Below are 22,212 nucleotides of genomic sequence, written 5' to 3'. Positions count from 1 at the left end.
TAAGATTCAGTATGATAAATATGTTGTCAGTTGAACGAACCACCAACAATGTGCCTGCCAACTCCATAGTGGATACAATAATAGTTTTTTTTTGTACTGTGAATTTTGAATACTGAAGTCTGTAGCATGAATTTTCTACTTGTAAAATGAGTTAAATTTTATAAGAATTAATTCAAAAATTTCATAATAATATGCAGTTTTTTCCCTCTGTTAAGCAAATAAAAACAAGGATTCCTTAAAAAAAAAAAACTTTATTATACATGTGTGTGTGTGTGTGTGTGTGTGTGTGTGTGTGTGTGTGTATATATATATATATATATATATATATATTTATTTATTAAACAAATAGCATTTCTATGAGTTGGCAAGAAAACCTTTTATGATATACTCTGTATAATAAAAGGAGAGAAAATACATGGAGATATCTGGTACTATAGAGTTAACAGATAAAGAAATTAAAAATAAATCAAAGAACAAGTAAATATTTTTAAAGCACAATGAAAAAACATAACAAAAAATGTAGTTTTACCCCCCCCCACCCCTTTTCAACTAATGCTTAAAAGTTACATTTAAAAAAAAAAAAATGGATATCACATAATACTTGTATTTTTTGCATAATACATCAGTAATCAAATGTTATTTCTGATGATAAAAATATCCTGTACCCCCCCCCCCCCCAAAGGAACATATCAGGAATTTGATGGTGCCATTTCTAAATATAATTTTAGTTATTAAATAATATAACATTATCAGTCTGATTTCAAGCATTTCTTATTCAATACATATAAAACTGACTCTATCAAACTTTTCAATAATGATTTGCACGATGTGGCATAATCAAACTAAATGGATTTAAGTGAGACTTTAACCTTTCACATGCATGTTATTTACTATTATTAAAACAAAATTTTAAGTGCTCACACTTAAGATTTTTTTTTTAAAAGTACAAAAAATATAGTATATTTTAAGCAACTTTGTATTAACTTTTTTTTTTTTTCACAGACACACTTCTGAGATTACAGGAAAGTGATTGGGAACTTTTAGAGGAAGGAGAGAGCTGCTGTTGTCCTTTGAACAAAAGATTTTGTTCATTTTACATTCCTGTATTCACAACTTTCTCTCTCACACACAAAGAATGAACAAACTTTCAAATTTCAATAATTAAATTTATGATAACAATAATACCATCGAAAAACAGCTTTCATTTGCTTCTGATAAATGAATAAATTTTATGTATCACCAATAATTTATTATACAGAAAGACAAAAACAGAATGTTAGTCACAAGCTGTCAGTTTTTCTATCACTGATACAGGATATCTAAATGATATGTTACAAGCTTACTATTTAGTAAGCTAGTAGCTCAAAATTTATTTTATAGAAGCCTTTAATTTAAATAACAGAAACAAAGCAGTCTAGGGACAAAAATCTCTAAATACAAGGCTGAATATAGTTTAACCTTTATATCAATGACATTGTCAGTGGATTGCAGGGGGATATTCAGTTGTTTGCAGATAATGTGAAGCTGGGAAGGGTTATTATTAATAGTGCAGATGATCTGAATAAGCTAGACATATGGGCATATAATTGGGGGTATCGGTTTAATGCAGCAAAATGTAATCTTGTGGTTTGGGACACTGCATACTCTATTGGAGGAGCTATACTGGAAGAAGTAGGGGAGACAAGTGATCTGAGGTTGATGATTGATAAAAACCTGAAATTCAGGGGACATATTGCAAAGGTGGTGAAGGTAACACAGAGGATTGCTGCAATAACGAGAAAGACACTGACCTTTAGATAAAAGAGTTATCATTCCATTGTATAAGACCCTGATCAGACCACACTTTGACTACTGTTCTCAGATTTGGTCCCTAGGATTTGAAGAGAATAAATTAACTGTGGAAAGAGTACAAAGGCAGATAACAAAGTTGGTTTCAGGACTGTACAATGTTAGTTATGAAGATCAGCTGAGGGAATGTGGACTGCAGAGTTTGGTGGATAGAAGGAGAGGTGATATGATTCAGACTTTTAAACTGTTGAGAGGTGGTTACAGGGTTGACACTGGGGAGTTCTTTCACTTGGTTGAACAGTGGGAAGGAGTGATGACAAGAGGCCATCCCTGGAAGTTACGAAAGGAAACTGTGAGCAATAGGGTGAGAAGTGGTTTCTTTGTATGGAGGGTGGTTGAACCGTGGAATGCATTGCCTGATAGAATGGTGAGAGCGAGAACGGATCAATGAGTTTAAGGAGTGGTATGATAGACTTTGTGTTTCCTAGGAGGGACCTCCCACGATGAGTCTTTTGACTCCATGGAGGTCCGAATAATAATAATAATAAATAATAATTTCGATCTATTGTTTGATTTATAACAAAAATTGCAGCTCAGGACAATGACTGCATAAGTAGTCATACATTTTTAATATAATATGTACATATTGAGAATACTATTTATATTTACAATACTTGATAAACAAATTCACATTTTAATCTGATTTTATTATGAAATACTTACATTTCGACTCCATTAGCATTCCCGATGCAATGAATGGACTGTTTCATTTTTACAATATTTATAATGATAATAGAAATAACTGCACATGAATGTGGCACAAGAAGTAAAACACAGCTTTCAGCTTGGTCATAATACAGTTAATAGCTCCTTTATGTAATTTTTCCACCTTTCTCTCTGCAAATTGTTACATTTGTCACAAGCAGATGCTGTCAACTACATTTTAAGAAGAGATATCAGTTTTGACACCTCTTCTTTATAAGTAATTTAAATTCAAAATCAAGACTTCACATCCAAGAAAAGAAAATTTTCTCTATTCATGGTAAATCTCTTTGAAATAATCACTTTCTTAACATGGGTTGTTTCCTTATTTGACTAATTTTAGAAAGAACAATTTGAGTACTATACCTTCCACTTTAAAATAAAAATATAATTAAGATATGTAGATTATACCTAAAAAGTAATGCGGATCCTCCCCATCCCCCATGTGAAGGCTCATTTGAAATTTAAGCTTTTCCATTATTTGCTGTTATAACATATGAATGCCAAGAATATATGTAATAACAATGCAAAAATTATGCATTATGGCAATTGACAGTTACAGACAAATTACTTAAGATAAAATTGGATAGGGTGATTAACTGGCCTGGTGTTGAATGAATGGATGATCATTTTTAATCCAACAGATTGTAGCATGACTGATAATAAAAGTGAGTGGCAGACAGCTTTTGTCATCTTGGGCAAGACAACCTTAGCACAGCAATGGTACTAAAAGTACAGTAGGTTTACAATCTTTCATGATGGAATTTCATAAAAAACAATTTACTTTATCTAAAAACCACCTGTGTTTTATGGCAGAATTTGAATTTTTGAGATGGGGAAGCTCTTCCATCTTTGTATGAGACCAGCTAACTCAATCTTCAGTTAACAATTCCTTAGAATTGTTAAATGAAAATGAGTTAGCTAGTCTCTCAGAACTGGCATGGCTATTTTCAAGCAATACATCATGGAATTATCATTTCTCAGAAATTTATTACAGAGGGAAAAAAAAATTAATGATTTATTTATTTTTTTGCAGACCGATATACATATACATGGTTACATTAATCCCTCCCCCAAATCCCAAGAGATATTTTAGGAAGATCATCAAAGGGATACTAGATGCAAGTTTTTTAAATTGTGTGAAAGACTAATATTATAATGTAATCATTATTACTCTTCTATTTCTCAAACATTCAAGATTATACAGTTCCCACTGACTTTTCTAAAACTAGTTAACAGACAAAACTGAACGAGGTGCTGGCAATAATAACTTGAAATTAACATTTCTGCTGAATCTATAGTTTCATTATTAAATTACAAACATGCTTGACATTAAGATTGAATATCTGTTTGATTATGAGATTTTTTTCCTTTCAGCAAGGCAAAAATGAGGTATTTGTTTATGAGGAGAAATAGTGATATATGCTTAATAAATTACTGAGAGGATAATTAAGGGATTAATAGTGAATAGTCTACTACAACTGAAATCAGCATATTACATTGAGAATATGATTAAAATCATATCATGTACTATTCTTGTACAAAAGTCCTGATGATTAAAAAAAAGTTCACTGCCATTTTATATACACATACAAAGTGGAAACTACGAATTCTCCGACGTGGCCAGTGAAGTTATAAAAATGTGCTTCCAGGCACATTTAGGGTTCCCTTGTAGAACAAACTAGTAATAGAACACACACACTGACAGATCCAGCTACAGAAAAAGATTAATCGTCTTTATCATCACATGCCAAAATTAGATATATAAGACACCAAGTGAGTTTAAGATATTAATCCAAATGAAAGATGTAGAACCTGTTTAGCTGTAATATGATATGCCACTACTAGGCCTAATATGCCAAAACTAAGATTGCAGGCATATCGTGTGTACTCCCCCCCCCCCCTCCTGCACATTCCAGTTCTGGTCAGGTCATTTGTAACTATATTCTATAAAAAAATAATTTAAATAATACTTTAAGTTATGTGTAAAAACTACAATTTGCTTCTTTTTTTTAAAAAAAAAGAAAAAAAAATTAATTCTTTCATTCAAAACACTGCTTCATGCCTGCACAATTCTTAACACTTTATACAACCTAATTTGCACCCTCCATCAAAAAGAACTTAGATAACTATTCTTATATTTGAGGTGGAGCATTAAAAATCTCCTAAATTCTGTCCGGTAAAGTACAATCTGCTTAACATATTATCTCTCACTCATAAGCTTCCTCCAATCCTTTTTTTTCCTCATAGATGTTCTATTTCTACACTATTTTTTTTTTTTTTTTTTAAATTTGGATATTTTCACAGGCATTATTACTCCAAACTAGCCACCACCATTTCTCCACTTTCTGCTGGTCACATAAGTTAATTTTATCTACTTCTGTCAGTAAACTTATGAAAATTCTTCATATGAAAAACAGTGGAATGGTGACCAGTAATGGTTACAGTCAGTGCCAGATTTACGTATAAGCTAAAAAAGCTAAAGCTTAGGGCCTCGCAATCTGCCGGGGCCTCAAATAAAAAAACAAAAACACCAGCTGATGTAATTTAAAACAGTAGGGGGCCTCTGGATTTTGTAGAGCTTAGGTCTCAGCAAGTCTAAATCCGGCCCTGGTTACAGTAATGGTTACAATGAAAATAAATGAGTTCGTGGTCAAATATGAAAGTTAGAATGGATTTCTCCAATGTCTTATACTTCTATGAAAGCCAATTAATAATTTTCCATTTCACCATGTTAATTAAAAAAGCCAATATCTCAAATATCTAATAAGTCCTACCAACATATTACTATCAACTCTCGTTACAGCATATTCATAGTGGAAAAGGAATAATTTGCTATTATGGATTGGCCAGAGCTATTTGTATGTTGTAATGAGAGCAAATAGTACATGGTTAACAACTATATAACCGTGTTCAAGTATACATACATGAATTTTTGAATACAACATGAAAAGATTTTTAGAAATAAGTAAAAACAGTATCACTGAATATGTATCATATTCAGTACTTTAAACAATTATATTTAAAAAATGTTCTGATTTATGCTCATGTGTAGACCCGCATTTCACAGTGTAGGCGTTCGAAACTGAAATCCTATGGAATAGGTTGGTTAATCCTTATTCCAGTAGTGTCTTATATCTGTAGGTGTGTGTTCACAGGACTGGTCTTCTTGTTCATTTTAAAATAATTTTTATGTTACTGTGTACATTAACTAGCATAGACACGAGACAATGCTAAAATCAAATGTCTTTAAATATAAATATCATGACAAAGCAAAAGAAACAAGAAATAATTAAAATATGCACTATTAAATCACATTCTGTATGTGATAAGTTTCGTTAATAGATAGCAAATGACAAACTGAGCAGTCAAAAATATATATATTTTGAAAGAAGCATTCTAAAAAAAATACTATATTGTTTTGAACAAGGTTGATAACTAGTCAAACACAGATGAAACATCAGTCAACTGCTGAGAAATATAATGAAGTAAAAAATATATTATATATAAAAAACTAAGAACAAAATTTTCTTTTGTCTTGCAATACAAAAGCTCCATCTATTGCACTTGAAGGAATGTTTTTTTTTTTTTTTGGTCCATTTTAATGTAAAGGATATTGTTGTCAGCTTCTGCCTCCCTCAACCCTTCATTTCAAGTGATAATGAAAGCTGAATGAGATATTTTGTATATAGCAAACCTCGAGACAGTATGTATTGGAATACCTAATAATCACATATTTAAAGCATAAAACAAAATTACTCTTAAAAGTTACAAAAGCTTGGAGAATGAGTTTTTTTGTGACGAGTTTTAAGTATTGGATGATATTGGAAGCATATTCAATGTTATGAATGAAATAAGACATGATTTGCTGTAGAAACATAAAGTGAAAAAAAATGAGCAGCATTGAATTACAAATATGAAACTAAAAATTAAAAACATAGTTTAGCAGAATAAAGATTTTTTGTAGGACCAATCAGATAAGAAAATAATAAGGGGAAAAAATATTACCATTCAAAATATAGCACTGTTGTGGAAACGATGGAACTTTCACTGCCATTCTTACTTTAAGAGTAACGTAACTAACTTCACTTGTCTAAGTTATGAATGCATAATCATATTAATTAATAATTCACATATAGCTTGTACTATGAACAAGAAATTATTTGCAATCGTCATTCAAAATGCTCATGTAGATGAATGCAGTGTCAAAAAATCTGACAACAGCTTTCAAAATTCATGTTTTCTAAAGAAGTACTGAAATATAATTCCAATCTTATTTAATTTCCAACATTAAGCAAAGTCTTATCTCAAGTTTAGCAGTTCACTGTTGCCTAAAAATCAAAAGATTTTTGCTTTTAATTCTTCTTATGATATGATAGCTTATCATTTAACAGTGAATTAAATGTTAAGTACTGTATAACCATTATGAAATTTTTTTTTAACCACTCACTGACTAGAGCACACCTGCATATACTGAATAAGTATCATGTGCTTCTAGTCAATTAAAATCTGTCTTTTGTACATTTATAAAACCATATCAACATGAAATAAGTAAACCTCTATCATAGTCTTATTTGACCATTGGAAATTTGATCATATACACTTTGGCTGAGCGGAACATAACCTTCTTTACCATTCAGAAAGTATAAAGGATCTATAACTTTTCCTGGATCAAATCCCTCTTTTTGTAAATCTATTTTCTTTAATTTATATGTACCTGTAACAAAAGTGAAACATTCATAGATAAATTAAAACATGACAGAAATTTGCAACTTACAAATAATTAAAATACAAAGAAAAAATATAATATATTCTTCATTATGAACTTCCTAATTATATGCTATGTAATGACATTACAATTCATAGTGATGAGATTTCAGGAGACTCATGGTATCATTATTCAGATCTAAAATATACAGATGGATAAAACTGATCTGCAGCTTTAAGTTTTGTAAATACATTTTAATACAAATAAAAAAAATAATACTAATAAAAAGTATATGGAAAAACAAAAATTGTTAAACTGGATTTAAAAAATATATTACAGAAGTTGACACAGTATGTTTGAAATTATGGTCACATTACATCAGTATGTTGTAGGATACCAACTAACAGCTATACAGGCATGACCATGTGCCATATAAGGATGTCAAGACTGTGTGGTAACAAATTCCATCTTCCACCAGAGAAGACTTTAGCTCACCAAGTGACCGAGGTGGTGACTGTCAGCAGTCATATCAATGCAATAGATAACAAAATATTAGAACAAGTAAATACTTTCAAATATCTGGGATATAACTTATCATATGAAGATAAAAAAGATATACACATTAAAATATTAAATTCTGTTAAAGTAAATGGCATAATAAATACAGGTATGCCACCGATTTTCTGGCAATAGATGGTCTGGCTACTCTTATAGTCCATACAAAATTACAAGTGCACACTTGAAATTCTTGCTATCACTTGACTAGTTCACTGGGCCACCAGAGATGCACTTAAATAATTAAGCACATGATCACTTAATTAGCATGACTGTGAATGTGGTAAAGGATAACTTCAAAGGTTTAAGAAGCAACATGGAATTTCTATCCATAAAGTTTGTGATGAAAAACAGTCGACAAACAACAAAGTACTATCTGATGTAGACGAATTTGACAAACTTATAGTTGACGAGCATCTTAGTCCCAAGTTATTAACATCTGGCATCTCTGATGGAGTCAGAGACTCATCATGGGAGGTACACACTACTGCACACAAAGCTCATCCAACCATTCCTTAAACTGATTCAATGTATTGGAAATAGTTGTTGGAAGTTTTCCCATTTGGTTATACTACAAATTAAATTATAAAGATACCAAGAAATTATATACTTGGTTTAATCCTTTATCCAAGTGTAAGTACACAAGTTTACACCTGAACTATTTTCAGGACTGCGGCAACTTGTATATAGAAGCTTATGACTTCATATCACTTGCCTTAGTATTCCATCTCATGCAAAGCATATATCCTTATGGGTATGTATAATTATTATTAGATGGTGTTGGTGTAGTTGCAGTCAGTTAGTGGATTGCGAGTGGTGGAGACAGAGTTTTAGAGTAGATTTAGCCCTCCCTCGACGAGTCTTTGGACTCTCTGGAGGTGACAAATAATAATTATTATTATTCGTGACACCTTTCCCATAAAGCTATGCATTATGGGAAAGTTCACTACCCAGATCGGTTTCGACCTTTATTGAAGTCTCATCAGTGGCAGCCAAACCCAGAGGTGATACTAAGGTTGAAGTAATGAAGAAGTCATATTTTCATATACGAATTGCCAAAAGGTGTCACAACTTATTAAAATACTCTGGATTGGAGATAGTTGTTGAAAGTTTTCCACTTGGTTTAATCCTTTATCCAAGTGCAACAAACAAGTTTGTGTCTGAACTATTTTCAGGACTGAGGATTAAACCACGTATATAATTTCTTGGTATCTTTAATTTATGATTCAATGTGTCTACATTCACCATACATTCAGGCAATGCATTCCACTCACCAACCACTCTCCATGTAAAAAACCTGCTCTTCACTTCTGCTCACACCCTCATTATACAGTTTCCAGCAGTAGTTCTTGTTCTACCCCATCTCCCATTCTATGAAAAATCTCTTCCATGTTAATCTGATAATAACATCTGACTACCTTATATGCCTCAATCATACCCCCCCCCCTCCCTCCTCCTCCTATTCATGAAGCTTTGCAATTTACATTCTCTCATCTGTCTTTGTACTCCACATTCCAAAGACCACTAACCACCTTTGTGAATCTTCTCTGGGGCATTTCTAACATATCCTTGTCACTATGAAAATCCAAATCTGTGCACAGTAATCCATGTCATTGATCAAGGCCTTATACAATGGCATCATCAATGCCATTGTATAAGACCCTGATCAATGACAGAAACCTCTTTGATTTTGCATGTTAAGGTCTTCTGCTTCATTGCTATTATCCGATGTGACATCTTCACAACTTGTGCAATGTAAACCTGAATTGCAGGTTCTTGTTCACCACCACTGGCATATCTCTCATCTCCTCTACCTAATTTAAAGTTTCCCCACCAAGTGTATACTTTGCATCCCATCGTTTCTTACCAAATTTCAAAACCTTACATTTTGCAACATCAAACTGACAGTTCCATTTACCTGCCCATCATGTAATCTATTCAAGTCCTCCTGTAAGGCCATAACATCTGCTTGACACTGCATTGTTCTCCCCAATTTTCCATTATCTGCAAACAAAGGCATATTACTAGTTAAACCCATCCCAATATCACTAATATACAAACTGAATAACAATGGTCCTAAAACTGACCCCTGCAGCACACCACTAGTGACCTTCCTCTTTTGGAATACTGCACCCCCATATAAAACTTTCTGATACCTATATGACAACCAGTCACTGATCCAACTGAGAAGTCCCTGTAGCAGTCTATCAAAAACATTTGCAAAATCTAAATATACAACTGCATATGCATCAATTTCCCTTGTTTAAGACATCTGTCATCTTGTTATATTACATAAGTAAGTTTAATAAAGCCATGCTGATAACCACAGAAAATACTGCTGTTATCAAGCCATTTCTGTATCCTACTTCTCAGCAATCTTTCTAGTACCTTCACCACAACTCCAGATATACAGACTGGCCTATATTTTGTAGCAACAGCCTTATCACCACCTTTATACAGTGGAACAATTTCACTTTCTTTCCATTCCCTTGGAACCTGCTGTTGTAAGACTATTAAACAGGCATGCCAACTCTACTGCCAATTCCCTGGAACATCCTTTAAAATGCGAGGTAATATGTCATCAAATCTTATCGCCTTATTGACATCAAGCTTATTTCCTCAAATATCTCCTGCTCACTCACAGTTAAGTCATCCTCTCCTATGTCCTCTATACTTAAGTTCCTCATGATTCCACCCTGATGAAACACTCTTATAAACTGATCACTGAATACCTCAACAATTTCTTCTGCAGTAGTCATTCTTCCATACTAATTCTTCCTGCTTGCTACATATCTAAAAAAGTCGCTAAAGTTTTTCTTTGCCTGATGTACCAATTTTTGCTCATATTGCACTTTTGTTTTCTTTACTGAGTTACTTTCCTGGCTTGGTCTTTAAACTCTTTGTATACCTGATTATTATCAGTAGTTATCTTGTACTGCCTCCAAATTGCCTTCTTCCAGAATTCATGCTTAAACTCCTCATTCGCCCATTTTACATCTACCTATTTCAGCCTTTTGGCCTTTGGAATATATCTGCACTTTGATGCTGTTATGTATTTATCAGTTCCCAAGCAGCATTTATTTCCTTACCCCTCACCTCCTCATTCTATGCTATAGTTCCTACGCTTATAATCATCAGCCTTGTACTTTCACATATATTCTTTCCTCACAGAAGTCTGTATGTGGCTGGCCACAACCCAGGTGATCACTTCATGCTCTCACCAACTGGAGAAAAGTGCAAAAACACTCACATCCTCTGATAAAATGATCAGATCTGAAACTCTCAATCCTTGCATGCCCTCCTTTACATGCTGCCTGAGATAGTTATCTCTCAAGAATTTGAGAAATTTATTTTCATTATTCCCAAATGCCATCTCTTCATTTCAATCTATACAGCCATAATTAAAATTGCCCACAATAATAATCCTTCCTTAGTTCACTAATCCAAGTTGTTTACACATTTCTTCGTCACAATCCTCCATATTCCTTGGCCTATAGCAACATCCAACTAAATGTCTTCTGTCAACCTTCACTTAACACCACACGGTCTCTTAACCATTGCCACTTTTTCCCACTTTCATGTCTACGTTATGTGGACATAGCTACCGTCAACAGCACTGCCCCCCCCCCCATTGTCCTTTCTATTCGAGCAAAGAATAACATATCCTTCAATTTCTATTCCCATTAAGATATTATCTTCATTCAACTATGTTTCATTTATTCCAAAGATTTTAGGGGAATAAACTCAATCAGTGAAACCAATTCATCTCGTTTATTTCTGATACTTCTGGCATTTGTAAATAAACACAACAGTTCATTTTTATGTCTATAACTAGTCAGAAGTATCAGAAATACTTCTGATTCATTGTGACTCATTGGTCACAATTTTCCCACCACACCTGCACACTCACCTTTATCACAATCAGCTTCCCCATCCACATCGCAATCTACTCCATTTCTATGCTGATCGTCTCCATACATACAAACATTTGTTGTTTGATCATCTCCATACATACATTTGTTGTTATTTCCCTGTCCACCTAGCCCCGCCCCCCGTTTTCCTGTTCCCTCTCTCTTCATCTCATTAGTTGCTAGTACTGTTTCCACTGTCAAGCACTTCTGTCTTTTCAATACCACTCTCCTGATCTTTCAATTCATCTCTTACTTCTAATCTCTTGCTTGTATCCCACACTGCACTTGCATCCAACCACACTTTCTCCAGGTGCACTCATCACTCCAAAGCCATTCAAATGCAATTCATCACACCTGTATAATTCCATTCTTTCCCTCAAACACATGCCACACATTCACAATTTTTTTTTCTAATTCAATTCTTATTGTTATTCAATAATTATACTGATGATATCTTATGATATATAAGATGACATATTTAGATAATAAAATTTATTTTATTGTGACATACGTGTTATTCTCTAGTTATACATTCACAAATTGTACTCCATTCTTCTCGCACAGCTTCACTAGCATACCATTCATGCTTCTGGCTCTCTGTCAACTCATCATTGTCATACCTTGGCAACACACTGACAACCCTTCCCAATATACTGTTATCTTTCACTGTTCTCAACAACCTCCTGATATTCATCTTCACATTCTCCTTATGCCCACTTAAATCATTTGTTCCCACAGCAGTCACTAATCCTCTTGCTCGTTTCCTTCTCGTGACTAAAGTATATATGCTGATGAAAGTACATTATATTATACATTAACAGCAGAGGACAAAGAAGGGCAAACTAGATTCCCCCGGTTATATGAAAAACTAAATCCTCTAAGGTATTGAAAGGCATTAAAATTTACTTTAAGATACTGTGTGAATAAAAATGGTTGGATTTGCTGAGATTATGTTAGAATGGCTCGAATAACTTGAAGCCCTAGAACACTGAACATGTGTAGGCCAACCAAAAATTGCAAAAGTCTTCATTCAGACACATGCTTGCAAGCCTGTAGACACATTTATTAAAGAATTTAACACGAAAGAAGTTTTTTGGTTTCTTGCTAGTGACAAAGAGAAGGTACAAGTGTCAGTACCAAAGAAATGCTGACACAAGATGTGGCCAATCTTGATGTTTGATAATTCTCCTGATGAAAATGTCAGCAATGATTTACAGGATTTAATGCACCAAAAGGAAGAGGAAAAAAGTTGTTCAAGCAACCTCTGAGTTGCTTGAGTATGTAAAGAGTATTACATAACTTGCTCCTGAAAGTACACTAATAAATATTAGATAATAAATGAAATAGAGGGTATACTTCATTAAGTCTACTTTCCCGAGAAAGACTTAATGAAGAAAATCTGGCGGAGTGAATGGACACACTGATGAAGAAACACTTGCTGTTCATCACTCTACTGGCTACAGACATTGTTCTGATTCTGGATAAAAACAATCAAAACACTGTATCATTTAAGCCTAGATAGCTCAGTTGCTAGAACGTTAGGCTTTTAAGCAGGCCTGGTTGCCCAAGTGATCGGCATATCTGCTCTCCAGCCAAAAGGCTGTGAATTCGAATCCCACTGTGGGCATGGATGTTTGCGATTGTCTTTGTGAAAATACTAGTGGTTGTGGTTGGCAGTAGATGGCATTAATGTAATTGTGGTTCGATGTAGTTGGTGGATTGAGTTGTAGAGCAAGTACCCTCCCTCAATGAGTCTTTTGATTTCCTGGAGGTGTCACATAATAATAGTAATCATTTATACTGATACATTTCATAGTGAAGAATTTATGGAGACAATACACATTTTATCATTAAGTAACATTTGGAGTCTTGACCTCTGTATTCAGGTCATCATCAGGAAAACTTACATGTGTGCAAGATATATGACACAAAAGTAAGGTGAATCTAAATATTTGTTAATCATTTACCCTAGCCTGACCTCTGGTTGTAAAAAAACAAAACAAAACTACATTAACCAATTTCTAAAGTCCTCATATTAAGATTTTCTTCTGTTTGGGGTTGTTCTGGATGCTATACAGGTTGAAGATGGGTCCTCCAAATTCTTGGAATTAATCCATCGTACTTGTTCAGATTTGGATGATATTTCAGCATTTCACAAGCTTCTTTGAAACCAGGTTTTGGTGTGGTATAGGGACTTGGTGCTTTTCCAGTCAATTCTGTGATATGTTTGGAGTGCTTGGTCTGACAGGCCTGCTTTACCATAGTGATGATATTTAATGTAGTGTTTGTGTTCATCTTTTCTAATTGGGATGGGGCATCCTGTTTCAATTTGCTCCAACGAACAGGCTCTGGCCCAAGAATTTTAAATTATTACCAAATGCCTGCAAAAAATGGCTACAATAAAAAAAGTTCACAAGATCCTCCATAAAAATGCCAAGGACAATTAACAAATTAGATTTCATTTATCACATTGAAAGAGATCTAAAATTCTTCCCTTCCAATACAGCTGACAAAATACAAATGGAAATATTGTATATATTAAACGCCAATAAACAACTAAGTTGCAACCTAACCAGAGCAGAAACATTGGCATTTAAATTTTTAAAAAATAACCGAGACATCATTATTACAAAAGCGGATAAAGGCAATGCTACCATCATTCTTGATTGGACAGCATAGCTGGAAAAAATAACTAATCGGTATCAGACCACAACATGAACCAAATAGTGAACATCTTGGTTCACAACCCTGCAAACCGCATCAAAAAGAGAAAAACTGAATTAATCAAATCAGTGATCACGTGGCCATAGGAAACAACCAAAAAACTAATACTGCACCATGCCCGCATTCCCAGAATTTATGGCCTGCCATAAATACACAAAACAAATACACTGCTACGACCAATAGTTAAAGGAATCAACAGCCCTAAATTATCACTTAGCCAAGAAACTAGTGCTCACACTCAAGGAGTTGGTAGGTCATTCTCCCTCCTAAATAATAAAAAAAAAATACACAACACTTCATAAACAAAATTAGAAACATCAAACTCAATGATAAAGATTTATTAGTCAGTTTTGACATAACTGTCCCAATCAATGATACTATTCTTCTCTTACAGAACATATTTCCACCAGATATTGGCCCTCTTTGCCCACAGACTCCATTCCAGGTATTTCGTGTGGCAAAATAACTTTTACCTACAAAAAGAAGGTACAGCCATAGGCTCACCACTTTCCCCTGAATAGCTAACTTTTACATGGAAGACTTCGTGCAATGAGCTCTATATTCTGCCAGCCTAAAGTTCAAAGTCTGGCTCAGATATGTTGATGATATTTTTGCCATTTGGCTTCACGGCTGTGAAACATTAAATACATTCCTAAGCCACCTGAACAAACAACACAAACGTATCCAATTCACCACTGAGATTTAAAACAACAACTCTCTTCCTTTTCTGGACACACGTCTTCCCCTCCTTCAACAATCTACCACAAACCTACATGCAGGCCAATATATACATAAAATTTCATACCACTATCCAACACAAAAATTAGGGATCATCAGCATCCTCAAATACAGAGCCCTAAGAATTTGCTCCAATAAATAGGCTCTGAACCAATAATTTGAAATGATTAGCCAGACATTTGTAAAAAATGCTACAATAAAAAAAAAACAGTTCACAAGATCCTATATAAAAATGCTACTAAAGCAAAAAAAGATTGCAAGAATGCCATATACATTAGGGGCATTTCGGAAAAAAGATAGAATACTACTTACTTTAAGATAACCTTCAAACCTGCGAAATTAAGAAATTTACTTAGCTCGTGCAAAGATGCTCTTCCATACCTTGCCCACCCAGGGTGTTTACAAAATTCAGTGTACCTATAATCTACCTTACATAGATGAAACAGGATGCACCATCCCAATTAGAAAAGATGAACACAAACGGCATACTTCCACTATGGTAAAACAGGCCTGTCACACCACGCACTTCAAACATGTCACAGAATTGACTGGAAAGGCACCAATTCACTACACTAAAACCTGGTTTCAAAGAAAATTCAAAGAAGCCCGTGAAATGCTGAAACACCATGGAAATCTGAACAAGAATGATGAATTAATTATTCCAAGAATTTGGAAGACCCATCTTCAACCTGTATAGAATCCAGAACAACCCTAAACAAAAAAAATTTTAATACGAGAGACTTTAGAAATTGTTTAATGTGTGCTGTGTCTCCATAAATTCTTCACTATGAATGCTGATCACCATGTAACTTAAAAGAGAGAAAAAGGACTAATATATTTCATTCATCATCAATTTTCTGTTATGTACCCACCCTCACCAAGGGATGTCAGGTTACTATTTACAGCACTACATGATTAAGTTTACATTATTATTAATCTTTTATAAACAATTTTCCTCCAAATCAATCTATTACTTGTGAGCACTCCAATATTGTATTATCTAACATTTCATGCTTCTAAGGCACTTCTGAACAAATCAATCCACCTCCACCTTGATCTTCCTCTGGATCTCTTTCCTTCCAACTTGGCATCAAACACCTGTTTTTTTAACCTTTCTTCATCCATTCTATTAAAGTGGCCATACCACCATATATTAGCTCTGCTGATACATTATGGAATGCTAATAAAGTCAAGTTCCTTTCTAATATCTTCATTTTTAATATGATTCTGCCATTGATTCTCAAATTTTTCTCAGAGCCTCATATCTGTAATCTCTAGTCTTTGATCAAGTGCTTTATTTCTAACCCAACTCTCAGATGCATAACTTAAAACTGGTTTGAACACGCTTATATACTGCTACTTTGGTGTTTTGGCTAATTTTGCTCTTAATTCCATATAAATTTATTTAGTTGGCTACCCACAATACCAGCTGATTATTTTGTTGCTATTTCCAGATTTAACATGCCATCTTCTTCACAAAAAAACAGTGCTTAAATAGCTGAAATATTTTACTTGTTCTACAGGATTTCTATTCAGAATGCAGCTGAGGTTTTCTATGTTCCTGCCTATTTGCATCTTTTTATTGCTGATTATGCATCAATTTAGTTAGTGAATCCTGGACACTTGAACTAGATGTATTTAGGATGTGCTTTAGGTTAGGTTAAAAGTACATCATCCGTATACAGCAAAGAGCTAATCTTTGCTTTATACAAATTGACATCTCCAAATCTAATATCAGGTTTGATACCAGTTTCTTTTATAATGTGATCCATATAGATGATGAATAAGAGTGGAGACAATGTGCATCCTTGTCTTATTCCTGATTTTGCATCAAACCATCTTTCTGTATTTCCTTCAATTCTAACTACTGACTGACAACTTAAATATAGACTATGTATTGCTGTGTATAATGTTCCATTCACCCAATATAACTGTTGTATTTTGAAAAGCTTTTCTCAGGGAACCTTGTTGTATGCCATTTCCAGATCTACAAAACTGAAATACAGATTCTTGTCTTATTCCCATGATTTCTCAACTATTTGTCTTAAAGTGAAAATCTGATTTTGACAACTTCTATTTGGCCTGAACACAGCTTGTTCTGCAAGTTTCTCTTCCACAATTTTTCTCAACCTTTTTTCAAGTATACTTACATAAATCTTACTTAGAACACTTAGTAGAGAAATTGTTCTGTAATTCTCACATTGTTTTATTCCCTTTTTCATAGATAGGTATAGATGGAATATGACCTCGTGCCAAGCCCTCTGAATTATGCAGTGCAGCCATTGCAAAACTTTTATACCACCATACTTAAGTATTTCTGGTTGAATATCATCTACTCCAGCTGCCTTTCTACATTTCAAGTTTTTGACGGCTTTGTCTATCTTAAGTATTAATATGTACTCCTGTTTGCTTTCCTCTTGAACATTTTCTAGTATGGTTCTGTCACTGCTTACTTCATTTAACAGTCTTTCAAAGTAATTAATCTAGACATCCAGGATATCCTTATCTTCAGTTATCGTCTATTTGCCTTAAAGTAAAAATCTGATTTTGACAACTTCTATTTGGCCTGAACACAGCTTGTTCTTCTGCAAGTTTCTCTTCCACAATTTTTCTCAACCTCTTTCCAAGTATACTTACATAAATCTTACTTGGAACACTTAGTAGAGAAATTGTTCTGTAATTCTCACATTGTTTTATTCCCAGAAGAGTAGTGCAATTGGCATGCACTTGTAGAGTTAAACAACCAAGGATCAAATCCTGTCGTTGAGATTTCTTCAGAATTTTTGCCGGTCTGGTTGGCCGAGTGGTTTGCATCTGCTTTCCAGTTATTGAACCTGTGGCAAGGCTACAGGTTCGATAACTTTCCTCACAAAAGTTTGGGAGATTCTTATCTTATATAACCATCAAAGAAATAGTTTTTAAGAATTATTTAATAATATTTATCAATATTAATTTCTAGCACGTGGCAACAATTTTAATTGGTAATCCACCGACTGTTATGTACTTTGTATTCCATTCCTTTAAACTGTTTGTTCTACACTGATGATGTACCGTTAATTATCGGTATGAAATATTTGTACCTTTATTTCATTAAAGTTAGTTATTGTGGTTATCTATAATTTATTATTTATAGTTATGCCACAGGTACCTTTAAAGATTACATCTAAAAAGGTAGTTTTTAGGAAGAAGATTCATACAGGCCATTATATCCATGCCGAATCTCATCACCATCCCAGTCAAAAGGCTGGAACTATTAAAACACTGGTTCATTGGGCTCACTACTTATGTTCTTCAGATGAACTATTACAGAAAGTATTACAACATTATTTTCACTTTTTTATCTAATGGTTATAAGAATTCTTTCATCAAAAGAGCTCTTGGCAGTTTTGGTATCTTTACCTTTTCAAACACATAAGAAATAACTTTTATTCCTATCCCTTATGTGCAAGGCATTAGTGAAAGCAGCTAATGTTTTAATAACACTAAATATTTTTGCTGCCTTTCACCCCACCAGAAAAATCTCCATTTTCCTCACTTTTCCAAAGTACAAGCTTCCATATCTCAATTATCCAGATGTCTGCCAGATTCCTTGCTTGTGGGTTATTTTATTTTGGAAAAACAGGAAGATCTGCTTTTATTCGGCTGGAAGAACGCGTCTTATATTCATTACTTTGAACCTAAATAGTCTGGACCTGCTGAGCATGCTATCAACACTAGACAGAGTTAATTGGAACAAGACAAGAGTCCTTCACAAAAATCGGTTCCTCATGGAACGGCTTTATAAAGAAACATGTGAAACTTTACTTGACTCTCCTAACTTAAACAGATCTGATGGTCTACATTTATACCCTTTGTGGGAGACAGTACTTTTTAAATCAGCTAATCTTTCCTAACTTTATTTTATTATTTTTTAAATTGTGTGTGTGTATGTATATATATATACACACACACAATTTAAAAAATAATAATAAAATAAAGTTTTATATATATATATATATATATATATGTGTGTGTGTGTGTGTGTGTGTGTGTGTGTAACTATATATAAAAATATATATATAACTATACATACATTTTCAAGGCCCACCTTTCCTAATTGGGTTGTGGGGGCAACAGCTGCAAGAGAAACTTTCAATGGTCACGATCCTCTGCCACCAAGCTCAGGTGTTTTGGTGGGATTCCCAAAAGTGCCCACCCAAGGTTCTGGATATAATCTATCCAGGAGTCCTTGGCCTTCCACATGGCCTCCCACCCTCTGGCTTGGCAAAGAGGGCCTGCTGAGGGAGCCTCTCTGACCAAGTGTCCGTACCAACATAACTGATCTCTCAACATGGAGAAACAGCGGTTGAGTATTGAGGGTTTCCCGAATTGCAGAGCTTCTGACTCTGTTGAGTCTTGTCAGCCCTGCAACCCCTCGCAGGAACCTCATTTCAGCCACTTGGATTCGTGCCCACATTCTTTCGGTCATTACCCAACTCTCATGACCATAGGTGAGGATGAGGACATAGACTGTATTGAAGACAGCCAGATTTGCCTTCTGGCTTAACTCCCGCTTCAATACTACCGAATGGCCAAGCTCCGCATTCGAGTATCTAGCTCTACATCCCATTTTCCATTATTCGTGAATATGGACCCAAGATATTTAAACTTCTCCACCTGCCTCATTGGGACTCCACTTACATGTAGAGTGCACTGGGATGGTTGCCTTGAGACCACAAATGTTTCAGTTTTGGCAACACTATTCTTCATTCTGGCATCTGCGCAAATAGCTACAAACCTATCCAGGGTCTGCTGGAGGTCATCTGTGGAAGAGCTAGGAATTGGACGTCTGCTTTTTGCAGATAACCAATGCTACATCTTCCAATTCTGACACGTTCACAGCCTCGGCTGTGCCTATCAATCCAGTCCATAAATATTATGAAAAGGAGGGGTGACAGAACACACCCTTGGCAGAGGCCAACAGAGACTGAAAGGTTCAGACTTTGTGCTGTTTACCCTGACACAAAACTCTGGGAATTCATACAGGGACTTGATGGCAGCTAATAGTTGGCCATCCACTCCATACTCCTGTACTACTTGCCAAAGCTTATCCCAAGGAACCCGGTCATATGCCTTCTCCAAGTCCACAAAACATGTGTAGACATTCTTGACATATTCCCAAGATTTCTCAAAGACTTGCCTTAAAGTGAAGATTTGGTAAGTTGTGCTTCTACCAGGACGAAAGCCACATTGTTCTTCCTGGAACTTTGACTCAACTAAGTATATTCCTTTCCATTCTTTTCTGGGTAACTTTCAATTTGTGAATCATATTTTGAGTTAAGTTCCAGGTTTCGCTGCCATATGTAATTACAGTTAAGACACACTGAAAGCTTTCCTCTTCAAGCTAATAGAAATATCCCTTTGAAGATATCTTTCATCCACCCAAAAGCCATGCAACCTGGCTGTGTCCTTCTTTTTATTTCTTCTATTTGTCCATCTTTAAGTTTTATAATTTGTCTCAGATAAACATATGAATGTACCCTATCCACTTCTCTATTTTTTCAGTATAATTCTTTTTTGGTGTTAAAATGTCAATCAACATTACTTTCATTTTGTTTATACATTTTTCTTCAACCCAATCTGACTGGACATTTGAGAAAATTCTCTTAATTTTATTGCTAGGTCTTCTGCATCTTCTGCAAAAAGAACTATATCATCATCAAAGCAGATGAGTTATAATCTTTCCATTAATTTCAATTTCTCCATTCTACAAGTTTAATTCATGAAAAACTTCCTCCAAGGCAGATGTAAAGAGTTTGGGAGATATGAGTGTGTGAGTTTCTTCTATTCCACTGTCTTAGCAGTGATTCTAGGATAGCTGATGTTTTGATGGAGTAAAATGTTTCTTCATGTTATTTCAGTCTGCAAAGACTACACAGAGAAGTTTATTAACAAAAATTTTTTTATTTATTTACAAAAGTAGTATTACTTTTGAAAATGTTCATGATGATGATAAGTACATCATGCCTATCAAGGATTTAGGCCTAGAGTGGCTTGTTCCGGTCTTAGAAGTCATCATTGAATACTGGAAATCTCTTAAGAGGACATCCTGGTTTTCTTTTTTCCTAATGGTTTGTAATTTAAAACTTGTTTTAGTAATCTTTCTGTTTTCATTCTTTCAAAGTGTTCCATCCATTTATGTTTATATTTTTTAATTTTTTCTATTACTGATTCCTGGTTTAATTCTTTCATAATTTCTTCATTTCTTTTGTGATCAAATAGAGTATACTTTGTAGTTTTTCTCATAAACTTCATTTCAGCTGTTATTAATCTTTGTCTTTTTGTTTTATTGTCCCAATTTCATTTTCATACAATAGGACTGGTAGGGCTAATATATTGTATGCTTTTAGTCTGCTTTGCTTTTGTACCAGGTTTGGTTTAAATATAGAGTTAATTACACCTGTTTTTTTTTAAATATTTTGCAATTTTTAGGGGTTTATATATTTTTCATTTTCACGTACTACTAGTAATAAACTAACAGACCTATAATTTTTGATATTAGATCTTATTAAAAAGTCTTATATTTATTAAATCATTATTTCAATTAAAAAAGAGGTTAAGAAATCTGTTGTCTTAAATAAAACAGTGGCTGAATTTAGGCAAATATGTATGTATATGAAAATGCATGAGTGTCTGCTGCCCTCCACAACTTCGCCCTCCTTTTTTGGTTAAACTTCTAAATTGAAGAAAAGTATCTATTAAAATCAAATATTCACAGTAACAAGATTAAAGTTAATTTTGTGCATTTTGAAGACACGAGTAATCATATACCACCTAAAGATCTTCTGTGGATGGGAACAATACTTATTTGTTATTATTTTTTTTTTAATGTCATTCCCATCCACAACAGGTTGGTAAACAATTGTACATTTAGCATGTAAACTGAGGATTAAATAATCTGGGAATCCTGCTATTAAACCAAAATGTGCAACTTGTTTTTATTCCTGTTTATTCCTCCCAAAAAAAGTGAGTTAGTGGTCTTACACG

At 34.1% G+C, this 22,212-nt stretch overlaps 1 protein-coding gene across 1 annotated transcript in view; it reads right to left on the bottom strand.

Annotated features, from left to right (window-relative positions):
- Positions 1-361: 361 nt before the first annotated feature.
- The window catches only part of Fatp1 (Fatty acid transport protein 1), a 271,807-nt gene continuing 249,956 nt past the window's right edge, over positions 362-22,212 (bottom strand). Inside the window, exon 12 of the mRNA XM_090414827.1 lies at positions 362-7,267. Coding sequence (XP_090270953.1) covers positions 7,113-7,267 — 155 coding nt within the window. The 3' untranslated portion in view covers positions 362-7,112. The remainder of the gene's footprint in view (positions 7,268-22,212) is intronic.

The sequence above is a fragment of the Typopeltis vanoorti genome, chromosome 26 (assembly GCF_054136105.1).
Source record: "Typopeltis vanoorti isolate ZY-2024b chromosome 26, IOZ_Tvanoo_1.0, whole genome shotgun sequence".
NCBI lineage: Eukaryota > Metazoa > Arthropoda > Arachnida > Uropygi > Thelyphonidae > Typopeltis > Typopeltis vanoorti.
Note: the sequence above shows the minus strand (reverse complement) of the source record. Positions and strands in the feature narration are given on the sequence as shown.